Raw genomic sequence first — 22,170 nt, forward strand, 5'->3', positions numbered from 1 at the left:
GCCCTCAGAAATACAGCAAGGAGAGCAGGGCAAACAGAAGGGGAGCCCCCCCCCACACCACCGGGCACCGCAGTCACTGTGACAGAGAGGAACCTGCTTCTTTGCCAACCAGTTTTATTGTTCAAGTCCAAAGATAAAGCAGTTAGATACTCACACTTGCAGCAGCTAGTTAAAACAGGAGGCATGAAACTTGGATCAGGCGGGTGCCGAAAGCAGGCGATGGGGACAGTCCTGCTGCCAGGAGCCGCCCCTCCCCACCTGACCCGGCACCCGGAGCACAAAGCAGCGCAGGGCTGAGGCGCGCCGGTTCCTCCCGCACCCCCAGCGCGCTGCAGCTCCTCCTTCACGCTCAGTTTACAGAAATTAAGTGTTCTCTCCAGAGGCAGGTGACAGTCACGAAAAAGGCTGGAAACAGCCAGCAAGAAGCCCTTCGGGGGCAAGAGAAGCATTCAGCCCCCACAGGTGGCTCCTGATTGCAGCTGCGCCCAGCAAGAGCAACCGGCACGTAAACCCAGCACATCCAGCTGGCTTACAGCTGCTCAGCACCGAGTGTGCGTTAAAGCATTCGCCCTGGCAACTGCCACAGAAATAACATTCAATGTTCACCCACACAAAACATCGGGGAGCACCATTTTCCAGCTACCAGCACGAAGTCTTAAAATAGCGTAAGGACTCTACCAATTTGCTGTGGCCAACGCTCACATCAGCGCAGCAGTTACCTTACCAAGGGCCTGCAGTGATACAGCCTTATAGCTGCAACTCATATTTATTTCATAACATCTTTCTCTTGCTACAGAACAGCACTTACCCTCGCTGAGGTCAGCTTGAAGCCCTGCGCTCCCAGCTCAGCCAGAACGAAGACGTAGCATTGTTCCTGGCAGCATAAATACATGTATTTGCAAATACATTTTTCAAGGCTAGCGTAAATAAATTCACATTTGCCCCGTAGGAGCAAGTCCTTAATTACAGATCAGAAAGGGGCTCTGCTCTGTTCTCAAATCGTAACATGCTGTTGCTGCAAACCAAGGCCGGCAGGAGGATGCAGCCAGCTGGGAAGCCCTCTCCTACATCTCGTTTTGCTTTGCTTGAAGTGGTGAGAAGTAGAAATCGATCAATTTAAAAACACGGACATAGTCACTTCACCATTCTTTGGTACGGACATTGGCCACAATAACCGACTGGGACATTTGACACCACAAGCACATGGCACACCGAGTTTAAGAGGTGCTTGATATTTGTTTTCTGCTATGTTAAAAAAAAAAAAAAAAAAAAAAAAAAGGAAAAAGAAGAAGGGGGGGGGTAAGGAAACGCTTCCAAAAAACCACTCACCAGCCACGTGCCCAGAATTTCTGCTGCTTTTTAAAACACACACCATATTCGTAATTAATTTTATCCCTGGAGAGTCCAACTGGAAAACCCCAGCTATCGTTTCCGCTCGCCTTTTTGTGTCCTTTTCTTCTCCTTTTCCTTCCGCTCCTGCTTGGCTAGCTTATCCTTCTCTCGCTGGAGCTTATCTTGCTCTTTTTTCTTCTGGAATTCATCTCGCAGCAGCTCCCGTTCCAGCTTCCTGGCATTCAAAACATCCTCCACATTTGTGTTTCGGAACAGCGCTGGCAGCATGTTAAGGGCAGACAATGCTCTGGCTGAAGCCGCACAGCTTTCCACTCTGCAGCTGTATTTTGGAGCTCTAAACTAGACCGTGGCTTTTAGCATGTGGGCTGGTTTCTCCTCCCTCCCCCTTTACCTTCTGACTCCCACTTCTGCTTCCTCACCAAGCAGGTAAGGAATTTGGGAATGAGGAATGGAGAAAGAAAAAGGAACCTCTGCTTGTTTTTTGAAATAGAAGAGTCAGGCAGAGTAAATGCACGCTCCCTAGAAAGGGATTTTTTCCTAGAGAAATCAATTTGCCTACAGGTTCTTAAGACTGATACAGAAAAAAATACGTAAAACCTCTACAAACCTAAGAGGAAGAAAAATAACATATGGTACAGCTTCCTCAAGTGGCTTCTGTACAGCTGTGTACGACATGTATGTCTTTACATATATGCACATGTACATATGTGTACACATCGTCACGGTCTCATGTCCTCCCTCCCACAGCAACCAGTGGCAAATCCTTTGGGAGGAGCATTAGGAAAAGCAAGTGGGTGTCTCCTCTGCTGCCTCTTCCTCCTAAATATCAATAATGTAGGGACATGAATAATTTAGGTTTGACTTTTTAATTATGTGGTAAAATCTGCTTCCATCTTAAACCTGACAGCTGGTGAGCTCAAGGAACATCCCAAATTACCGTGTTGAACAAGGACCAAGTATCCTGTGTTTTATTCACCACTGAAGTTCAGCTGCACCACAGCCTTATGAGTTTCACAGTTTCTGGTGCACTTTTAATAAATCCTGACATGATTTACCTCTCTGGACACCAGTTAACACTACGCTGATATTCTGGGAGAATTATCCTTACTAATAGGCATGTTCCGTCAAGCTTCAGAGGGTGGAACAGGGAAGGAGGGAATAGAGGAGAGATAAGAGCACGGCAGGATCGATCTCAGCTGTGCACATGGGGCAGACAGACCTTTAACTCTGATTACAAGCAAGGTCAGGCTACATGAAAAGAAAAATGAAAAGGCTAAAGAAACAGGGAGTATCAACACAGATAAGGAAGGACAGGAAACTCACCACGGAAGCTGCCCTCCTCCCAAAAAGCCTGGGTGACTGAGAATTCAAAGGATACATTTTTCTGATGCAATATTTACAGCTGTCGCAATCGATCCATCCTGTTCATCCTCACCAGTGAGAGAATTAAGGAAATATGAGCATCAGTAATGAACGTGTGCCTCTATACAGTCACATGTAACTCAAAACACGTCAAATAACTTTATCAAGCCACAAGGAAGCAGCTACACGCTCACCCAGACAAAGACTGGGCAAGCAGAAACCCCCACGTTCAGCTCCCTCCTGCTGCTGGAGGGCCAGCTGCAGTTCCCCCCTGTTCAACTTTGCTCTTCAAGGAAGAACTGCTCTTCAGCACTGCGAAGAGTTTTTAAACTCCCCCACTCTCCACATACTCTCTCTTAAAAAGGATTTTTGCAGCAGATTTCTCATCAGAAAGCAAGAGACAAATTCAATACATTAACTACCACACACAGAGTTACCCGGAGTTGATTCACTCTTCTGCAACACACCTGGACTGGGCAAACCTCACCCAGCCAAGCACGTGTGGATGGGGAGCATGGAAACAGCAGAGAAACATCCTCAAAGGAGTGTCTGCTGGTGGCGCTCCACAAACTAGGAGCTTCCATTTTTTTTCCATGTAAGTTATTTTATCGTGGAGAAAGAAGATTGAAAAAATTCCCCAATTTTCCCCACTAGACACTGCAAAGCTGGAAAGGCGTTGTTTCAGATTCTTAATAAACATTGTCCTTCAAAGCACCGAGTGTCAACTAGGTCAGGAAAAGGATATTCCTCCTCGTCCGTCACGTTGGCATACTGGGCCAGGAGGGCAGCTTTCCTCTGCTTCTCCTCCTGGGAGACCTCCTTTGGCTTCACCACAATCTTGGCCTGCTTCTCCATCATGCTGGCAATGGCTTGGATATCATCTGGCAAGGAGAAGAGTCAGAGCATCAGTCAGTCCCTGCAGACATGGCAGCGAAGTCCCAGCTGACAGATGCCACATGCAGCTGCTTCCTACATCATCAGTCCCCAAAGGGCACTGTCCTACTGTCACACGCTGTGTCCTGTCTGCAGGGAGGCAGCTGTCGCTGGGGGCAAATGCACCGAGCTAAAGGGAGAAGTCTCACCCAAAAATAGCCCCCACCCTCCTCCCACAAGCCCTCTCACAAGGTCACTGGTGATGCTGTCAACACAGAGAGCGCGCGAGCTGGCTGTTTTGGAGAACTCGGCAATCAGTAAGACTTGGCTAATGAAAATCCATTTTACTCCAAATTGCATTTCCCTTCTGGTTATGAGAAGCTAAATATATTTATTTAGCTACATACTTTAAACCACAAACAAACAAACTCTGAAAACTCAGTGACTGATGGGTTTAATACTCTCTCTTTCCTGCCTACAGAGGGAAACAAACAGCTGATTTACCTTTCAACACTAAAGTCCTGCTGCCCATTTCTTGAAGTGACATTTGGGTTTTGACACCATGTTTTGTTGTTGTTTTTTTTTTAGTTTAATAACTTATCCTCAGCATTCTGTTATTCTAAGTAGATATTGACTTCTTTGGAGATTTACCCTTTAATGGAACCACAGTGAAATATTTAAATTCTTGCATTTGCAACAACCTAGACACACAGTGCTACCTTCTTTCTGTGACAAGTAACAGGTAACCAACAATATGAGCAAGAGGAGTCCAGTAGCAGCTCCAGCAATTCCAATCACTTGTCCCCAAAAGAGGAATTTTATTTTATTTAATGCACAGAATAGCATAAGTTTCCCCTGTCCCCACCCAAAGGCAACGTTAGGCCAAGGACAGGTTTCAGCAAATTTTCAGGGAAAGCCGCTGAACTGCTGCATAGTTCAGCCACCTCATCTATGAGAAGGAGATGAGAGATGTTTGTGAAATGCTGAGGTTTAGACAAGAAAAGCGCTATATGAATACAGGCCTCATGATAGGGGCTCACTTGGAGAACTATTTCTAGAACATCATCAGCCAGTGACAATATTCTGATTGCAACCAGAACCAACAAAAAACCGCAAAGCAAACAAAAAGCAGGATTTACCCAAAAGGGCTGTTACATTGTCATGGGCTACAGTTAGGTCCCTGCCGTTGGACAGTTACTAATTGAACCGTGCAGTATGCTTAAACCAGCAAAATCTTTCCAGCATATGACTTCGTTGTACTCCAGACCTCTGCTCAATGACCAGAACAAGCCTCCCGCAAGGAACAAGACCAAGACTGAGGTCTTCACTCCCAAGCCAACAACTGAAGACAAGGGATGAATTCAGGGAGGGTACAAAGAAACGGTGGGACTATATACATGACTGGGAAAGGAGCAGCATTAGTATAGCAGCAGCCTCATAGAGCTTTCCCTGCTACACGTGTTTATGGAAAAAAAGGACAGTTTTAAGAGAAGATTTTGAATGAGGAAATTAAGGATGCTTCCCTGATGTGTGCTGGGGTGAGCAGCAGCAGAAGGAACAGCGCAACTCTCCACAGGTGCAGTTGTATAAAAAACCCTGCTCTCCAAACCAGCACATACTGAAGTAGCAAGGCATTTTATGCCATAACTGCATCTACCACCACAGTTCCGGCTGCCATCACTGCATTGTTAGTGTTGAATGGGGAGAAAGCCCTAGGGGTTTTGTGAAAGGAAACTGAAAAAATCCTTACAGGGAAAAAAAGGGGGCTTTTCCTCTTCAGGATTATGAACCTAAAAGCAGCAGAATGCTAGGGACAGCCAGAAGTGAAACTACTTATCCTCATTTCATATTTCAAGACAAAACAGTAAATAACAGCGATGGCAATGAGAAGCAAGTCAGATCAGCGACCATAGTGGCAGCATTGGTTTTAACTCCTAACAGGATGAACACACAGTTCTCATCTTGGTAAGGCCCTGCAAAGTACTCATACCAGGAGAAAGGCACACCGAGCAGCGACACTACCTTCTTTTTTCTCTTTGGCGTCAACAATCTGAGATTCAGACCACTTCTCGACTACTTCCCTGCAAACATCGTTTAAGAGATCTTCTTCCTAGTAAGGGAAAAGAGACTTCTCAGCCTTGGAATATAGTTGGTTTGCTTTAAACAAACATGAATCAGATACAAAAAGTACCAGCTGCAAAGAATCTGAACACCCAACAGTAAGTTCAATCATTACAGCTTTTCACACAAAATCCACTCGTTAAACGCACACATGGGACTTTGGTTAACCCAGGACAACACAGATTATGCAACACACTTACTTGTTGACACAGCTCAGGACTAGGGAACGCCTTGACCCGCTGTGCAAACAGGAGGTGTCAAGGCTGCGATCCAGCAGCCGCCCTGCACCACGCCAGGCGAGGCCGCATCACTGCGGCAGTTTACTTCCCACATGACAGCTCTAACAACATACGCTGGTTTCACAGCAGCTGCCTCTCTAGGTGCAACAGCCCTACAAACACCGGCGAAAGGCAATCAGAGTATCTTTGCTCTAGAAACCTACTGCCCAGCATCATCTCTCTTCTTGAGCAAGGCTGCGGAGAAGCTATGCAAAGGCCACCTCCAAGCCAATAAATTAGACTGGATAGCACATGGGTCAGGGCCAGCACCGAGCTGAAGCCACTTTAGTGGTACCGACAGACCATCTCCTCCCACCAGCAGGGATATTCTTGTCTCCATTGACCTGCCTGGAGCATCAAACACATCTAGAGGTGGCAGTGGAATGCACCCACGCTGTTGTTCACTACTGAGGAAGACTAAGCTGCAAGGAGAAAGGAAACACACCTAACCAGCAACAGGATGGTATTTCCATCACCAGATCTTCGCTTGTGGAGCTCCACCATGCCTAGCTCTCTCCCCGTGCCCAAGCACAGCTTCTCGCGGGACTGATCAACATCAAGCTCCAGCAGCAGACAGGCAACACCCTACTGTACCACATATCAGCGCAAACGGTCACAGCATTTCTGCAGGAATTGCCCAATATGTGAGTTCAGGTTAGGGAAGCTCAATCCAGGCAAGAAACACGATCCTGATAAAAAAGAAACATGTTTTGAAGAGTTACGGAGAATCCCTGCTCCGGCACCTGGAGCCCCTCCTGCCTCTTTCCGCACTGACCTGGGGGGCCGCAGAATTGTCTCTCCCACAGGTTCTCACTACTCTCTCTGGCTGTTGTTCTGCAGGGTTTCCCCACCCCCCCCCTTAAATCCGTTATCCCAGAGGCGCTACCACCATCGCTGATGGGCTCAGCCTTGGCCAGCAGGTCCATCTTGGAGCTGGCTGGTGTTGGCTCCATTGGGCATGGGGGAAGCTTCTGGCAACTACAGAAGCCACCCCTTTAGCCCCCACTACCAAAATCTGGCCACACAAACCCAATAACCTGCCTATGCCAAAAGGTAGCTGTGAGAGGCAGAAAACCTGACAAACTGCCTAGAAAATTTCTTATATAGGTGTGCAGGAATATCTATTCCTCTACCGTCTGTCTCTTTCCCCTCACCTTTCACAGCCAGGTGTGCAGTAATTGGCATTTCAAAGAGGAACACACCAAACCCTTGCACACAGGCTTCCCACCAAGTTCATGATCCTCACCTTCAAAAATTGCGCACTAGGTACCTAAAAAAAAAAACACCTTCAAGTTCCAAGACAGGCTGCCACTGAAAACATTACTCATCCAGCACAGCAAAGCTCACCTGCACGAGGGACAGCAAAAAAAGTTGAATTCTCCACAACAATGGGACAGACCAGGAGATTAAAATATACACAAAAATCTCTCCACCTTTTGCTCCAATACTAGTAGAAACAGTAACTCAGAATAAAGTCCTCCCACAGCAAGCCTACCACCGCTAAGCACAAAATTCTGCACAGGCAGGTGGCAGGAGAACCAGCACGCAGCCATCACACAAAGTGGCCAAGCACCGAGCCCATGGGCACAGTTTGGGGCCGCACACGCAGCAGAACAAGGTCCCTGGGCTGGGTAGGTGATGCTGTAAGGACAAACACGTGGGACACTGGAGGCTGTGAGAGGAGGTGACGTGCAAACAGAGAAAGAGCAGAAGGATGAAGGGTTTACGACTCCCACGGATATCAGACTCCATTGAAGAATTCAACGTGCCTTTAATGAGAACAGATCCAGAGGACAAGGTGATGCCTAATCTGCTAAGATCGGGTATAAGAATGGGTGGTTTAGGACTGGGAGAACCCAGTGACCCTGCTCCCACTGGGAGATGACACTGAGATCCACGCAGGAACACCTACTGGATGAGCAGACCAGCAATGAGGATAACGTGCACAGAAACACCACGTCAAGTGCCAGTGACAGGGACCCTTCCAGACCTCAGACACACAGTAAGTCACAAAAAGATAACAAAGGTCAGCACAGTTCAAGGACACAGAAGACATGAAGGTTTTTAAATGCCAGAAACACCCATAGTAAAAGGATAGTCCTTGATGGATGGGCTCGCCCAGGTACAGGGAATACTAGCCCACTGGAATTAAGGCTGGCAAAATAATAAGCAACTTAATATTAAGCCAGGAGTGAAGGCTGGGAAAGACATATTCCCTGAGCACCTGGTTTCAGTGTGTGGGAGGAAGAAAAATCAGGCAAATGATGATAAAGAAATGGCAGCAAGTGGGAAGGAAAATCAACAGCAGAAGACTAACAATGATGGCAGAGACCTGAGCAACCTTCTAATGAGGGTTTGAGCAATAAGAAACAAATCGGGTATTTGTGTATCGCTGGAGGCAGGCCTATGAGGGGAGAACCCAAAAGCGAGACGCTCCAGCAATCCCAGAAATGGTGAAAAAACAGCCTTGGAGGTGGAGAAATGAAGAAACGAAAGACGAAGATGACCGCGTGCGAACGGATGCAAATGAAACATCAGTGAAACACGAACGATGGGGCAGCCTGGGCAAAACTAAACTGTCACAGAAGGAAGCAAAGAGAAGTTCTGCCACGCAGCGCGGGCCCTTCAGTCTCACTGCAGTCTGGACGGAGACCTCTAGCAGAGCACTGACCTCTGTGTCCCTCGGAGACTCACTCCCCACATATAAGAGCAAACATTACCAGAGAGCTGAGGGTGCAACTACCAAATATTTTCATCTAGTGTTCCCCAAACAAAACAGAAATTATGTTGGTTTAGAGGTTAGTAAAGTGAGATGGATTCTGTCTGGTTTAAAGAGAACTGAACAGAAATAGATCTCAGTTCTAAGTTTCTAGATTTGAAATGGTTACATCTGAATAAACTCGGGGAACTAATGCATGATGTTGTCATGCATGAGGCGCCATGGGCACGACTGCAGATGTTGACTGGAATTTATCCTCATGAGGGTTGTCAAAAACAAACAAAAAATTACCCGGAGTTTGTGTATAGAACAAAGACAAAAGACTTGGCAGGAAAGGCCCCAAATTAACTAAATGACTTTTGAAACAATCTTTTAATACAGAAGTAAGCACAGTCTACAAATAAATAATAAAAATGCACCGACTAAAAAAAAAGTAATTAAGAAGTTTTGAGGTTCAAGAGACAAAAACATTTTTCAAGAAGTGCAGAAAAATCAAACTGGGCTTGAAATTGCAAACAAAGCAAGAGTCAGCTGTGACAGTGTCACAAAGAAGAAAACGAAGAGAACGAACCGGGCTGCGGTGCAACACATACGGGATAACGACAGCCCAGAAGTCAATGAACATGAAAACCCTGCACCAGTTCTCAAATCAGGCAGCAGTGCAAGAGGAGGGAAACAAAGAGAAAAGGGGAAACATCAGAACATAGCACAGCCCCCTGCGGGGCAAGGGCCGGCTGCCGCGCTACGTACCTCCAGAGCTCAGGAAGAGCACGCACAGCAAAACACGAGGGCCAAGGTCTGCTGGAGGAACAATGACAACCTAACACAGCTATCGTTGAGCCACTCCAAAGCACTTGTTGTTAAACATCATGTTTTAAACCGCACTTGGGCACTACCAAAAAGCCACCTTGCTCCCCAGCTAAACCCTGTGCCCTCCGCAGAAATAATCCAGGACCCTTTTCTTCCTTTACACCAACAGCCACGGTCCACAGCAGCTGCCAAAGTTTCCAATCAGCCTCAAAACTGGCACAAACGCTCACCCCAACAAACAAAAAAATCCCAAATAAACTCTGGACACCTGAAGGGCCCCAAAAGACCCCCAGAGGTGCCGAGAGCCCCTGGGGAAGGTGGTTATCGGCCCCAGGGCTTCAGGGGAGCTACGCCCGCCTGCCCCCCGCCGCCGGTGCCACACGGGGGCTCCGGGCCCAACGAGGGCGCGGCCGCCCGTCGCCTCCTGGGGATGGGGGGTCCCGGCGGGGAAGCGGAAAGCTCAGCAGCGCCGACCGGGCGGCAGCACCGGCCGGACCCAGCCCCTCACCCCGGGAGGCTCCTCCCGCCCGGCCCTCACCAGGCAGGCAGCCAGGACGCCGCACAGCGCCTCCAGCCGCTCCTCGTCGCTCTCCTCTTCGCGGAGCAGCCCCTGGATATAAGCACCGTAAACGGCGCGGTCGAGGCCCAGCGCCTCCAACCGCGCCGCCAGCCAGGCCGCAAAGCCCTCCGCCTCCTCGCCGGGCGCCGCCATCTTGGAGCGCCGCCGCCGCCGCGCATGCGCCCGCGGCCGCCAGCGGGGGGCGCGGCGGGGGGCGCGGCGGGGGGCGCGACGGTGGCCACGAAGGACAAACTTGTGGCGGCGCCGGCGGGCGAGCGGCTGTGATCGAGGGGCTCAGCCCAGCGGTGTCTGAGGAGAGCGGCTCAGCGATGGCCGTGGCTGGGCCACGCTACCCTGAGCACCCCACTCCTTCCCCGCAGGAGCGGCGGAGGCGCCGCGGCGGTTGCGCGGCCAGCGGTGTGTCCCTGCGCGGCCGCCGTCAGGGGCGGGGCGGGGCGGGGCGGAGCGGGAGTTTCAACGGCGGCGGCGCGGCGCTGTGAGGGCGCCATGGTGGGCCCAGCCGCCCCCCGGCCTCTCCGCGGAAAGTCCTTCTACCTCGACCTGCCGAGCGGGCGGAGCGCACGGGAGCTGGCGGAGGTCATCGGGCACCTCGGCGGGGTGAGCGGCCGGGACACCCCCCACACCCTCACCGGGGCCCCAGGCCCGAGATCCTGAGGGCTTTCAAGTTACCTACAGCCCTGTTCTGTGCGGAGCTGCTTGTCCCACCTCTTCGCTTGCTACTGTATTTTGCTGAAATGTGTTCTGTTCTCTGGTGAATAGAGCTTTTCCATGCTGATGCATGATGTCCAGGGTCTTTTTCTCAGCTGTTGTTGTTCGGTGTTGGTTTTTTTTTTTTTTTTTCCTGAAACGCTTGAGAAGTAGATATTGGTAGACAAGAGTCATGGAAGTCTCAATCCGAAGGTGCTGGGGACTATTTGCAGTGTATCTCTAGGTTGTACGCTGTCAGTACATCATAGGTTCTCCTTTTGGGAGACAGCAGTAAGGAATGGAAGAAGGAACTGTTTGTAGAGATGAGTACTTTCAGCAGCCCCTTAAGTGTGTGTGGCCTTAAGCCAAAGGCAGTAGTTCTTCTGAGCTGAAACAGTCCTGCTAAAGAGTTGAACAGTTTCAGAGCTGCTCTAGTTTGTCTCTTGCTGCAGGTGACCGAAAGCTTCCTAAGCAAAGAAGTCAACTATGTAGTTTCCAGCAATAAAGAAGCTAAACGAGACAAAGCCAGGACTTGGACTGAGAAGCGGAGCAGCGTAACTTCAGAAGATGCAAAAGCCATGAGCCCAACGCCTTCTGCCCCCAAAGGGAACCGTACCAGACCTCACCAGAAGCCACCAGACACTGTAAGAGCTATAAAGGTTTAGGCTACCTCAAAGTTTGGCCGAAGGGATCTGTAAAGTAGAACCAGAGAAGTGTTGGAAGGTAAATTTGTTCCTGCTCTGAGCGAATATGTTGCGTGTTTAGGGCTTTCTTTTCCCTCCTGGTCTGGCTGTCCGTATTTGTACCCACGTTCCTTGTGTTTGTGTATCACTGTCCATTCAAATGTGTGTGCCACAGCTTTGAGCTGGTAAACCAGCATATCTGCTCAAATGGCAGAGGAGATGGAGGGCTTGGCTGGCTTCCCAGCAGAATGGGGAATCGTCCCGCTGCAGAAATGTGTCTGGAAAAGCAGAGAAATGTAGACAAGATAAAGCTGTTGCAGGCTTTGGATGCATGCTCCCAGACACAGGCAGGGCAAGGCCACTGTAACTTGGGAGAAGATCTACGAGGGCAGCTTGCAAGAAGGGATTTCTCTATGTCCTATTCGCCCTGCCAGAGGTGGGCTTTCTGGTCAGTGGTGCTTGTGGCCAAAACTCTTAACATCCTGTGTTGAACGCTGGTGTCTGCTGGAAGCTGTGACTGGGGAGAGCCTACTACCCCAGTCTAGGCTGTGGGCACTTCTACTAGCTGGATCCTGACCACCTGCAGGTGGAAAGCCTGAGCTGATGCCAGGGGTTTCACTCAATCACTCATGATGTTTGTTCCCCTGCCTTTGCTCACAGCACTATCCGCTTGCCTTACAAATAATTTAACCTATTTGCTGAAATCACTGGCTTGCAAATAAGACTTTGTTCCCAGGAAGGACTAGCAAGAATGTTCCTAACCCCTGCCAGCAGCTGGGATGTGGCAGGTAGAATTTCTGAGCTAAGCTGCTGCTTCCTCTTGGCTCTGGGGTATTCACTGCTGTTCAATAGAAGCCAAGCCTTGGCTGAATGGCTGCTTAGTGTAGATCTAATGGGCACCTCTGCAGTTTGCACTCCCTGGAGATGCTGCTGTCTTTGAGATAAAGTCTTGGTCAGCTTCTTGTCCCCGGCAGAGACCAGGTATCACTAGAAATCACTCTTACTGGACAGCCACACTGTCCTCAGCTTGCCACTGCCTGGTAGATTTTTGCTTGAATGTAGTACTTTGCTTCTTTTTCTGCAGGCACTGATCAGCAGGGGAAAGGAACTGCTGCAGAAGGCCATGAAGAATCAGGTGAGCGGCATGTGGATGGACTTTTCTCTAGCTGGGTATATTCAAAGTACTGCTGAGCAGTGCGGAACCAGTGCCAGCCACTTCTCTAGAGCCCCTGCCCTGCTGAAGGAAGCAGGTTCTTGGGCTGGTGAAGGTACAAAGCAGTTACTTGTGGCCCGCAGAATATTGTGCAGTGCTCCTGGTCACTGTTCTTCATGCAGCCATGTCATCCATCCATGTTAGTACTTCTAAGGCCTGCCCCAGGTATCTGGGTGCTCAACACAAGAGAATTATTAACACAAGACCCATTGTTAAATGAATTTTTAGCCTAGAAAGAACTAAAGCCGTACAGCTGGGGAAAAGGCTCCCCTGTGGTCCTTTCACTGGTAGCAAAAGTGGCCAAAAGAATCTCAGTGCCCACTTAGAAGCTTATGCTATAGCAGGAATTAAAAAATTGACCTAGAGGCTACTGTTAATTTGGGATAGATAAAGCATGAGTTCAAACCTTTTCAGCTGTGCCCTGATTTTAATAACAGCTACGCAACTGAGCAACAGGAAAATCTCTCTAAACTAGATTTAGAGCTGCATGTGCTCACACAGCCGTCTCTGCTTTGAGCTGTACCTTGCCAAACCTCTCTGTACAGGACACCTGCAGTGGCAGCAGTATCCTCGCCAACGCTCGCATGTGGGGAGTCCGGATCTTGCACGTGGATGGTATCCTTCCCTGTAAGCTGAAATCCCGCTGTTGGTAATTAGTGATTTTTGAGACAGGTGGAGCAGAAGCAATGTAGGCCAGCGTGGTATGGCAGAAGGAAGAAATTGCAAGCAATATTCAGTACTTGGCTGATGCCATCCTGGCCATGGCTACCTAGGTCTGCCCTTCGAAAACCAGATTAACTTGTATGTATAGAACCGGCTACTGTTGCATTTACAGTAGCAAGCACTGAGTATGTTGTAATATGCTGAAGCCGTAAGATTATAAAATGTTAATAGCTTGATCAGTGCATAGATTTGTTCCAAAAAGACCATTTTTGCTAATTGACTGGGAAGCACAGATCATGATAATGGCAGGATCTGGTTGTTTTTAATTAGGAAGTGCTGATGTTTGAGGGGCTATGCTGGAAGGCACTTCCTGTCTCAGTGATGAATGGGAAGGGGATGACAGGAAAGACAGATGGTGAAACTCTGATACTAATATTAGGTCTGGAGTAAAAGGTTCCTTAGTGTCCAGTGACAGTGGCACACAGCTGTGGCTGAGCTTGTCTGGGTGCATGATGGAGGCAGCCACAGCCCGTACGTGTTCCTAAGCAGCCAGCTCTGCTGAACCGCAGCGGTGTGGCAAGCCTGTCAGGGCTTGCAAATGTCAGGGTCTGGTCTGCATGCTGCAAAGTTCCTAACAGCATCTCATTTCTGCAGAGACATAAAGCCAGCCTTTGGCTGTGCTAAAGAGCAAAACCGGACGCCATCCCTCAAAGCACTCCTCCTTGGCTGCTTCTTGGGCAAATTAACCATGTAGTGGCGATGCTCTGCCGGGTGATGGTGGGCTTAGGCGCTGTGCTTTTCCCTGGTGCGGGTGAGTGGAGGTAGCTGCAGCTGGTGGAGGGGAAACAGCTCACCATCTCTTGTTGAGCTATGGCTCTTTGACATCTCTCCTGTGCAGAAATGTTGTCATATGCTCAACAGCTGCTGCGTGCCATCTCGGGAGCAAGGAAACAATGCCAGAAGACAGAGGTAACAGATTGAACTCCAGCCAATTTGAGGTGCTCGGGATTCCTCGGTAGCTCTAAGCAACGCTTTTAGCTCCTCTAGTGCTAATGGGCTAGTAAGTGGGGTGATCTCCTAGGTTTTCATGCAACACTGAGCAATCTGGTGCTTCTGTTTATTGATGGAGATGACAAAATGAAAAGAATTTTTCCTTTTATAAAGTGGGGGTAAAACCAGGTGAGAATGGGGCAGCTGTTATCAACACCTGTAGCACAACCGATACAGATTTTGACTTGTATGGGACTAAGGGTAAAGCAGATCATATGGGGCAAGTACACTGGCTTTTTGAAGGATTTCTTTTTAGTGCATTGGATGGTCAGTGAAAAGGTAGGGCATAAGATCAGAGAGTGGCAGCCTGTACATCGTATTTATACTAATTCTAGGTAACTTGGGAGGCAAAATATCAGGGGGAGGTGATAGTCTGTGATGTAGGAGCTCTGAAGTGGTGGGTGAGACTGCTGCAATCTTGCTTTGCTGCTCTGGGATCAGTAATTACAGTTCTGCCTGTGCTGGCTCCCATACTAAATATGTCACTTTTTCTTTTAGGCAAAATGCCTTGCATCTGCATCAAAAATTCACAAAGGTAGGCCTGAAAGTTGTGCTCCTATTTACACTTAGATGCAGAGCTGCTTGAAGAAGCCTCATTCAGAATTTGAAAATCTGTCTGAAACTTCAGCAATCCAAAAGATGCCAACTGTTAAGGCAATTTCTCTTGAATGGGTTTTGTAACTCCTTGTCCGAGTCTAGTTGCAGGCTGCCAATACAGCTGAGGATATTATGCATTTGGTTTCAGACAATGTTTTTTAAAGTCCCATAAACCCTTTATAGCGCAGCTCCCAGAATCCTGAGGCACCTGAGAACTGTGCTGCTGGCACCGCATGTCGAATCCACTGGCTGAAGTTTCAAAGAATAATGCATCCTACAGAGGAGAGCATGTTCCTCACAACCCACTCACTTCTGTTAGGCTGAAATGTACTGCTGAGACACCAATCTAGGGATAACACTTCCAAAGCAGGAGCGGGGGGAAACAGATTCTCATCTGCAATTAGACAAGAGCCAATTGTGGTACCAAGATTGGCACCAGTGACGTAAGTTAATTTGTGACTTGTTTGACTGCTTGTCGGAGAGTGAACGCTCAGTAATACCTCGGAGCAGACTTCAGCCTGGATTGTGTGTGTGACACTTGAAAGTTCGTTTCCCAGTTTGGGGGGAAAGGTGGTAGAAAAAAAGGCTCGAAAAGCTGTCGGATAAGGCAGATAATCTGCTGCAAGCTCAGAGCTCTTTGTGTGGCACACTCTGAACCCTGCCTGGGGACTTGTGGTAACAGCTGAACCATTTGTCACTGTTCAGCACTCTGCCATAAGAGCTCAGGACCTGTGCACCAGTCTGAGTTTTATCTAGGGCCCTACACATGGCCTTGCTTTCAGAAGTGCTAAGCATTTGGCAGAATTTACATGGAAAAATTGATCCTGTACTTAAATAGCTACTTTAGCGACGTAACAGCACATTTGATGCAAGCTCAGGATGAGGCTTGAGCAGCTAACTGGCGAGGACAAATGGAATCAGCCTTTCTGGAGGTTGAGGTTAAAATTTCTTTGAAGAAAATAGCATTGCGTGCCAGGATCGCAAGAAAACAAAACACCTCACCCTGCAGAGGCAGTAAGAGGCATTAAGAGGTTTGGTTTCAGGGTCAGGCAGATGCCCTGTGGGAATACCTTGATGTTTGTTTGTTTCTTAACTGGACCTGTACGCAGATTTCCAGGCTGAGTGTAATGTTATCACTTGTGAGCTGAACATACCTGTGAGACAGGAAGGACGTGGTAGCCTCTTCTCCAAGCCTGGCTCTGAAAACCTTTTCCCTGAATGCACTTCTGAGACTTTCTTCTGCTCCCTTAACATATATTATGCCTCTGTGGGAAGCATAGCTGCTGCTTGCCCTCCTCAGGGACCAAGCGAAGGCCAGATGCTGTTTTTTAGTAGTGTTCTCATGCCAGGCTTGGCTATGCAGCATGTTGGTTTGTCTCCAGCAGCTCTTACTGCTTTGACTTAACCGTCCTAGGCTAAGCCATTCTGAACTCCAAGCTGTTGTGTAAAGGTAAATGGAGAAAAAAAGGTGCTGGAAGGGTTGATAGGGAGCCCTGTGCTTGTGCAACTGCTGCTGCAGTCTTTCTTATGAGCGGCACGTTGCATTGAAGGGTGTGTGACAGTTCTCCAATTCTGACTCAGATCCTAAGGCTTGGGGTGAGGCTGCTGGCTGGTAAGACTGAGTAGACGTTAAGGATGCAAGAGGCTTAGCTGGATGTTCTTTCAAAGGTGGAAACGCTCCATGGTTGGGCTGCCTCTAGGGTTTGGTCACCCTACTGAATACTTTGGGGGCGAGGGCTGTTGTAGGTTACTCAAAGAGCTGTTTTGGCTACACTTGGCCATCATTTTGGGATTCACAGGTGTCAGAAGTACTGATGAGCTTGGTTCTGTAGCCCAGTTCTGTTGGGGAATGAATGAATAAATAGGGGAATTTGGCCAGGGCAACTTCTAACAAGCTTGCTTTCTAGCAGGAAAATTGAAGCCCCCTTTTCTGAAGGTTGAAGACCAGAGCAGGTAAATGAGGTCTTCCTAAATATCATACCTTAACCTCAGGGGCTCCCAGGGAGGGAATTCTTTACTAGTTTTATTTGCAGTGAATATTCTGGCCACAAGGCAGACTGTGGCTGCTTTGAAGACCCTGTTACACGCTGGGAAGCTGACACCCTCATAGAGGGAGGCAAATGGAGTTTAGAGAAACAGTCTAGGTGGCTCATATGTTGGGGGAGGGGAAGGTGTTAGATGAGACTTGACAACAGTTTACTTCCTTGCTTGGGTTCCATTTGTGATCCTGAGCAGGTCACTTAATCTGCTTGAGCCCTCTGAACTGAGGAAAGAGATTGAAACACATGAGGTCAGGGCCTGTAACTTGATTACAGCATTCAGCACAAGGGGATCTGATATATGTGGTGTTTCTAACAACTCTGTAACCCTAACAGTATCCAGAGTGCCAATTAATTATTCTGAAGGCAACGTTTAAGTCGCCTGCAAAGTCAAACGTTAGGTTTTACGTGCTGCACGCAATAAAGCATGAAGGGAGATGTGGTCTGGGAACCAAAAGCTTTCTGTGCTGCTGTGTAGCTGAAAGTGCTGCACTGGTGGCTGCTACCATGTCTTGGGGGCAAAAGGTGGTTTTTTTGCTGAGAAGGCAAACCTTCCTTCTGTCCAAAACATGCCCCCCCATCAGTGTAGTTACTGAGGATCAGGTTTAGTACTTCCAGTGAGAAATGGAAAACCTCTGGGACAGCAATGGGCAGTATCTCATCATAAGTGAGATGGCACCTCGAGCTCCTCTGGGGGAGGGACAGTTCCCTAACCACACTATCATTGCCAGAAGTTTGATGTCCTGATCTGCTGCTTTCAGGCAATTCCGGCCCTTCCATCAACAGTTCAAAAGCTTTCCTGACCTGAACTTCCTAGCATCCAAAAGCTCCAGCCCATTTGAGACTCTGAAAAGCCTCTCCAATTCTTGCAGAGCCAGGTAGGTTGTAGCTCCTTCTGTGCAAGCTTTTAACCTGACTGCCCTGCTAACTGCTGACCTTGCTGGTTCCTGGGATCTAGAGAACCACTTGTCTTCTGGACAGGGGCAAAAGGAGCCCTGTTCTGGGTCAAACAGCTGTTGCTCAAAGGCAGCACGGCCTCCCTGGCCGTTATGCAGGCAGCTGAGCACCTGCTGATGCTGTCAAGTGAGGGCAGGGAAGATCTTTACTGTTACCTTGCAGGGGTGTGGAAGGCTGTCCCGTGCGCAGCGAAGGGGAGAAGAGCCCCCAGTCCACACCGGTCACTGTGCCAAAGAAAAAGAAGGGATTTTGTGAGTGCTGCCAAGAGACATTTGAAGAGCTGCAGAAGGTAAAGGTTCCCCTGGGACCTGTTTCCTTGCAAAAGTTATGGGGGCCACTCCACAGCATCATTAATCACGTCATGCCTGTTTTCAGTACTAACTCCTTTTGGAAGGAAGGCAGATTGCTGTATGTACAGCCCTTACGGTATCTAGACAGATCAGCCTCGTAGATGAAAGCCATGATATATCTGTGCTCTGACCTCCTGGTCTGGGCAAACAATGGTTTTGAAGGTTACAGCATGCCATGCACATCTCTGGGGCTAGGAGAGCCTCGAGGATCATCCTGTTACCTAATCTGTAGGGTGGGAAGCCCATTCCACAGCAGTCACGGGGCCACAGGATGATTAAAAAGGTGGGAAGAGGATTTTTGTCTTGTGGAAGATGTGGCTTGCAGAGCCCAGCCTTTTGTGACAGACAGTGCCGATTTGGAGTCAGCGTTTTTACTAGCTGCTGGGGAGAGCTGTAGGCTGTTGTTAGATAGAGACACAACCTCCTCATCAGCAGGTGTCTATGGGAACAGAATGCTCACTGTAAGCAACTGGGGGTAACGGCATTGCCTATGTTTCCCAAATCTGTTCCCAAACAACCTATCTGGTGAAAAGGCTGTTTGCCCTCTTGCCTGTTAGGCTGTGGGAACCAGCTCTAACTGCAGATTTCCCTCCTGTGAAAGTATAAGTGTTGCTAAAAAGGCTTCTGCCACCTTCCAGCATCTCCAGAGCCCCCAGCACAAGCGGTTTGCACTGGACGACTCGCAGTACACCCCTGTGGATCGTGTAATCTCGCAGCTCACTAACAACTTTGTGGAACAGTCAGCCAAGTAAGTCTTTGTGAATCTGATAATTCCTGGAGCTGAAAAGCAGCGTGGTGCCACGTGGCATGCTCGCAGGAGCAGGGTCTGGGTCCCCACGCTGCCGTGGTGCTTCTCCCTAGCTTGTGCCCTGTGCCAGGGAATTGGGCAGCAGGGAGCAGAGGGCCGCAGCTGACTGCAGGGCACACCTGGAACCTGCCAAGCAAAGTTTAGACAAGCCGTGGGATATCTCGTGTTTCTGTGGCTTCCCTGCTTCAGGAAACTCTCCGTGCACTTCTAGTGTCCCTTAAACTAGAAAGGGCAACTAAGCCCATCTCTTCTGTCCCCGTGCCTGATGCGAACCCCACTGCTCTGTAGCACTCCTGTGCCTGTGCCCTGGGCTGTTGAGAAGGCCAAGAGATCCCTTGTGCTGCCTGCCTTCTCTGCCAGCAGCAGTATCACTGTTTGCTGAGCCTCACCGGTCTAAAATTTCTTACTGCCTCCTGAGCAAGGACTTCAAACACCCTGCGCTGCAGAAAACACTTTGTCTCACTGGGGCGGGGGGAGGGGGGGGGTGTTGCTAGGCCTAGAGTGAGCATTAACTGATGGTTCTTCTCAGGGTGCCTTGGTCCTACCTGACAGATGAATGCTTAGTGCCTGAAGCACAGGTTACTGGAGGAATTGAGATGCTGACAGCAGAGCTGGGAAACGAAAGGGAGCAGCCTGAGCAGCGTGCTGTGGAACTGTTAATTGACATGGAACGTGGCCTGAAGACTGAGGGATGTTCCCCTTGCCTGCCTAGGGACAGGGCCAGTATTCCCAGAGAAGGAGAGGGTTTGTCAAGGAGCTGCTCTGTGGGGCTGCCTGTTGGAGCAGGACTCGCCCGAGGGGTCTGTGCTGCGTGTGGCTCTGCAGAGCAGCCTGTGGTGCAGGATATAGATTTGGGCTTGGCCCCTGACCTGGCCTGGGGGACTCTCGTAGCAGCCCCTCCTGTTGGAGAGGCAATTGCTTCTTCATCTGAACCTCAGGAACAGCGAGTGCATGAATCTGTTGGCCATCTCCCACAAGCGCTGGCTGTCTCCAGGAAACGCCAGCTTTCCTCTAGGCAGAGCACCCAGATGGGAAAGAAGCCCAGGCTGGAGCAGGGTGGTGGCCTCTCTCCATGTAAGCAGACAAACCCAGTGGTTGGTGGGACGGGTGGACAGGGTGCAGGACAGATGTCAGAGCCAGGCTTACCCAGTGTGATGGAGGCTGGCAGCTTGCCTCTCAGCGCACAGCTCTCCAGCAGAGCTCGTAGCTCCCTTGGTTTGGACCTGTGCCTGTGCGAGAGCCCTGGGGACCCTGCATTGTGGCTAGGTTCCCTTGAAGCTGTGTCTGTGGGTTTTGATCCCACAGAGGCTGCTGCAGCCAGCACTGTCGGCAAGCATGGCTGGAGCGGAGTGAACGTGAATTCCCAAGGGAAGCATCTCAGAGGGAAGAATGAAAACGCACGCAGAAATGTGGATAGTCCTGATCTGGAGAACACAACGAACAAGACCGGGTGTCCTACTGGCTGGTTAACCTCCCCAAAACTGCCTGTGGCTGAAGCCAGATGTTGATGCTTGCTCTGTGTCAGAGCAGCAGAAAAAATAGCACATGAACCACCTGACCTCCCAGGCTACAGCAAAGAGCAGGTTCCATGCCCTGGATCCCTTCAGCCTTTTCTACATAATGCAGGGGCTGATCACCACTTCAGCAAAAGTTCTTCTGAGGCAGACTGGGATGTCCAGCTGCTCTCCACACTGACGGGTGTCCAGGACAGCAGGATTCAGTCTGTGGACAGGGACTTGCTCCAAAGGATGCATATCAATGTGAGGGACAGTGGGTACGAGTCTCAGCTCTGCTCAGTTCTGAAGCAGAAGTCAGAGCTTGCCTGAGCCGGCAAAGAGGACTGGAACTGCTGCACAGAGACCAAAGGAGCCTCTGTCCCTGTATTTCAGTCCTTTTTTGGCAGCTGGACTAGCTGAAACCACCTCCTGGCTGTTCTCTGGCCCCTTAGCGGGAGCTGTGAAATGTCTGGAAAGGGATTTACCAAGCCCCCCTCCCTGTCAGGGCCAGGAGGCCCAGCTGAAAGCTGGAGTGAGGACTGTCTGCAGGAGGTGGGCTCCGGACACTGCGGACAAACCCGGGCAGCTCTCCCGTTGGGAGCTGACGGGTGGTACGGTGGGTTCAGCATCCTTGGCTGGGATCTTCCCTCCTCTCTGCTGGCAATGTTTAGAGCTGGCGGCTTCCTTTAGCTCCTCACTGGGCTGATGACTGGACGGTCTCTCTGGAAATACCTCTTCAGCAGGAATATGCTCTTTGCCCTTCCAGACTGAGAGCATGGCCTGCTCTTCCCCTCACCCAGTTCTCAGAGGTGCAAAGACATAGCAGAGGAGGGCCGTGGGGGTGAGGTCTGTGTTATTCATGTCCATGTGGTTTGGGGTTTTGTGGGATGGATGTTTGTAACTGGTACTAAATTGTTTGGGGTTTTTTTTTAACAAACTTTGAAATAAAATGGAAGATGAGCTCCTACTCTGCTGTGCAGTGGGTAAAACGTGTCTGCTGGCCTAAGCACAGCTAACTTGAAGTTGCGTGAAATGTCCATCTACTGATCGGAGGTGGCTGGACAGAAACCTTGCTGGAAGGGATCTGGGGGTGATGGTGGCCACCAGGCTGAATGCAGGGCAGCAGCGGTGCTGGTCATTTAAGATCACCCCATACGTAGCTTACCCTAGGAACACGGTCAGCAGGCTGCAGAAGCTGATGTAGCCAGCACAGGGGCAGCTGTGTGTGGGGTGGCCGCAGGAAAGAAGGATGCAGAGAAACTGGAGAGCAGTTGTTAGGAGACTATTGACATTTCCTGGGCACGCAGCCAGGGAGAGGCCAGAGCCGGGCTGGGCTTGTCTTGCCAAGAGGAGTTTCTGGAGTATGTAAAAGCAGCCTGTGACTTCTTGAAGGGCAGCTCCAAGTAGGATGGAGCCAACCTTTCAGTGATGCCCTAGCCCTGAGCTCGGGCTTCCAAGGTGCAGGTTGGGAAAAGGAAAGGCTCGCTGCCCAGGAAGGTCGGACAGCCCTGGGCCAGGCACCCAGAGGAGC

General features: G+C 49.8%; 2 protein-coding genes across 10 annotated transcripts; one reads left to right on the forward strand and one right to left on the reverse strand.

The window, feature by feature from the left end:
• Positions 1-97: 97 nt before the first annotated feature.
• On the reverse strand, positions 98-10,451 carry CCDC43 (coiled-coil domain containing 43). Of its 2 annotated transcripts, XR_008825924.1 has the most exons (6): positions 10,055-10,451; positions 5,611-5,698; positions 3,461-3,596; positions 2,732-2,790; positions 1,330-1,610; positions 98-874 (listed from the first exon to the last, which is right to left on the reverse strand). XR_008825924.1 is itself a non-coding variant. In XM_056362256.1 (5 exons), exons 1-5 carry the CDS (start codon positions 10,226-10,228, stop codon positions 1,423-1,425), a joined length of 645 nt encoding a protein of 214 aa, XP_056218231.1. In that variant the 5' UTR covers positions 10,229-10,450; the 3' UTR covers positions 98-1,422. The 2 variants fall into 2 exon arrangements, 1 of the variants encoding a protein (XP_056218231.1); XM_056362256.1 differs by having other exon boundaries at positions 98-1,610; positions 10,055-10,450.
• Positions 10,452-10,531: 80 nt separating this feature from the next.
• Positions 10,532-21,606, forward strand: DBF4B (DBF4 zinc finger B). 8 transcript variants are annotated; one of them, XM_056362247.1, is made up of 11 exons: positions 10,532-10,693; positions 11,236-11,427; positions 12,551-12,601; positions 13,225-13,294; positions 14,241-14,311; positions 14,891-14,927; positions 16,897-16,942; positions 17,790-17,906; positions 18,148-18,274; positions 18,893-19,083; positions 19,673-21,606. In XM_056362247.1, the coding sequence occupies exons 1-11, from the start codon at positions 10,583-10,585 to the stop codon at positions 20,649-20,651; spliced, it is 1,992 nt and encodes a 663-aa protein (XP_056218222.1). In that variant the 5' UTR covers positions 10,532-10,582; the 3' UTR covers positions 20,652-21,606. The 8 variants fall into 8 exon arrangements, with proteins under 8 accessions (XP_056218222.1, XP_056218223.1, XP_056218224.1 ...); XM_056362248.1 differs by having other exon boundaries at positions 16,900-16,942; XM_056362249.1 differs by having other exon boundaries at positions 10,533-10,693; positions 18,974-19,083.
• Positions 21,607-22,170: the final 564 nt, after the last annotated feature.

The sequence above is a fragment of the Falco biarmicus genome, chromosome 17 (assembly GCF_023638135.1).
Source record: "Falco biarmicus isolate bFalBia1 chromosome 17, bFalBia1.pri, whole genome shotgun sequence".
Taxonomy (NCBI): Eukaryota; Metazoa; Chordata; class Aves; order Falconiformes; family Falconidae; genus Falco; species Falco biarmicus.

What these genes read in the sequence shown, in the direction of transcription:
- DBF4B (XM_056362247.1), top strand. Translation starts at nt 10,583, where the DNA reads ATGGTGGGCCCAGCCGCCCCCCGGCCTCTCCGCGGAAAGTCCTTCTAC. An exon ending in TCATCGGGCACCTCGGCGGG is followed by an intron (nt 10,694 to 11,235) that starts GTGAGCGGCCGG and finishes CTCTTGCTGCAG; the next exon opens with GTGACCGAAAGCTTCCTAAG. An exon ending in TCCAATTCTTGCAGAGCCAG is followed by an intron (nt 17,907 to 18,147) that starts GTAGGTTGTAGC and finishes GTTACCTTGCAG; the next exon opens with GGGTGTGGAAGGCTGTCCCG.
- CCDC43 (XM_056362256.1), bottom strand. Translation starts at nt 10,228, where the DNA reads ATGGCGGCGCCCGGCGAGGAGGCGGAGGGCTTTGCGGCCTGGCTGGCG. An exon ending in CGCCAAAGAGAAAAAAGAAG is followed by an intron (nt 3,597 to 5,610) that starts GTAGTGTCGCTG and finishes TCTCCTTGCCAG; the next exon opens with ATGATATCCAAGCCATTGCC. An exon ending in AACGTGACGGACGAGGAGGA is followed by an intron (nt 2,791 to 3,460) that starts ATATCCTTTTCC and finishes TAATTCTCTCAC; the next exon opens with TGGTGAGGATGAACAGGATG.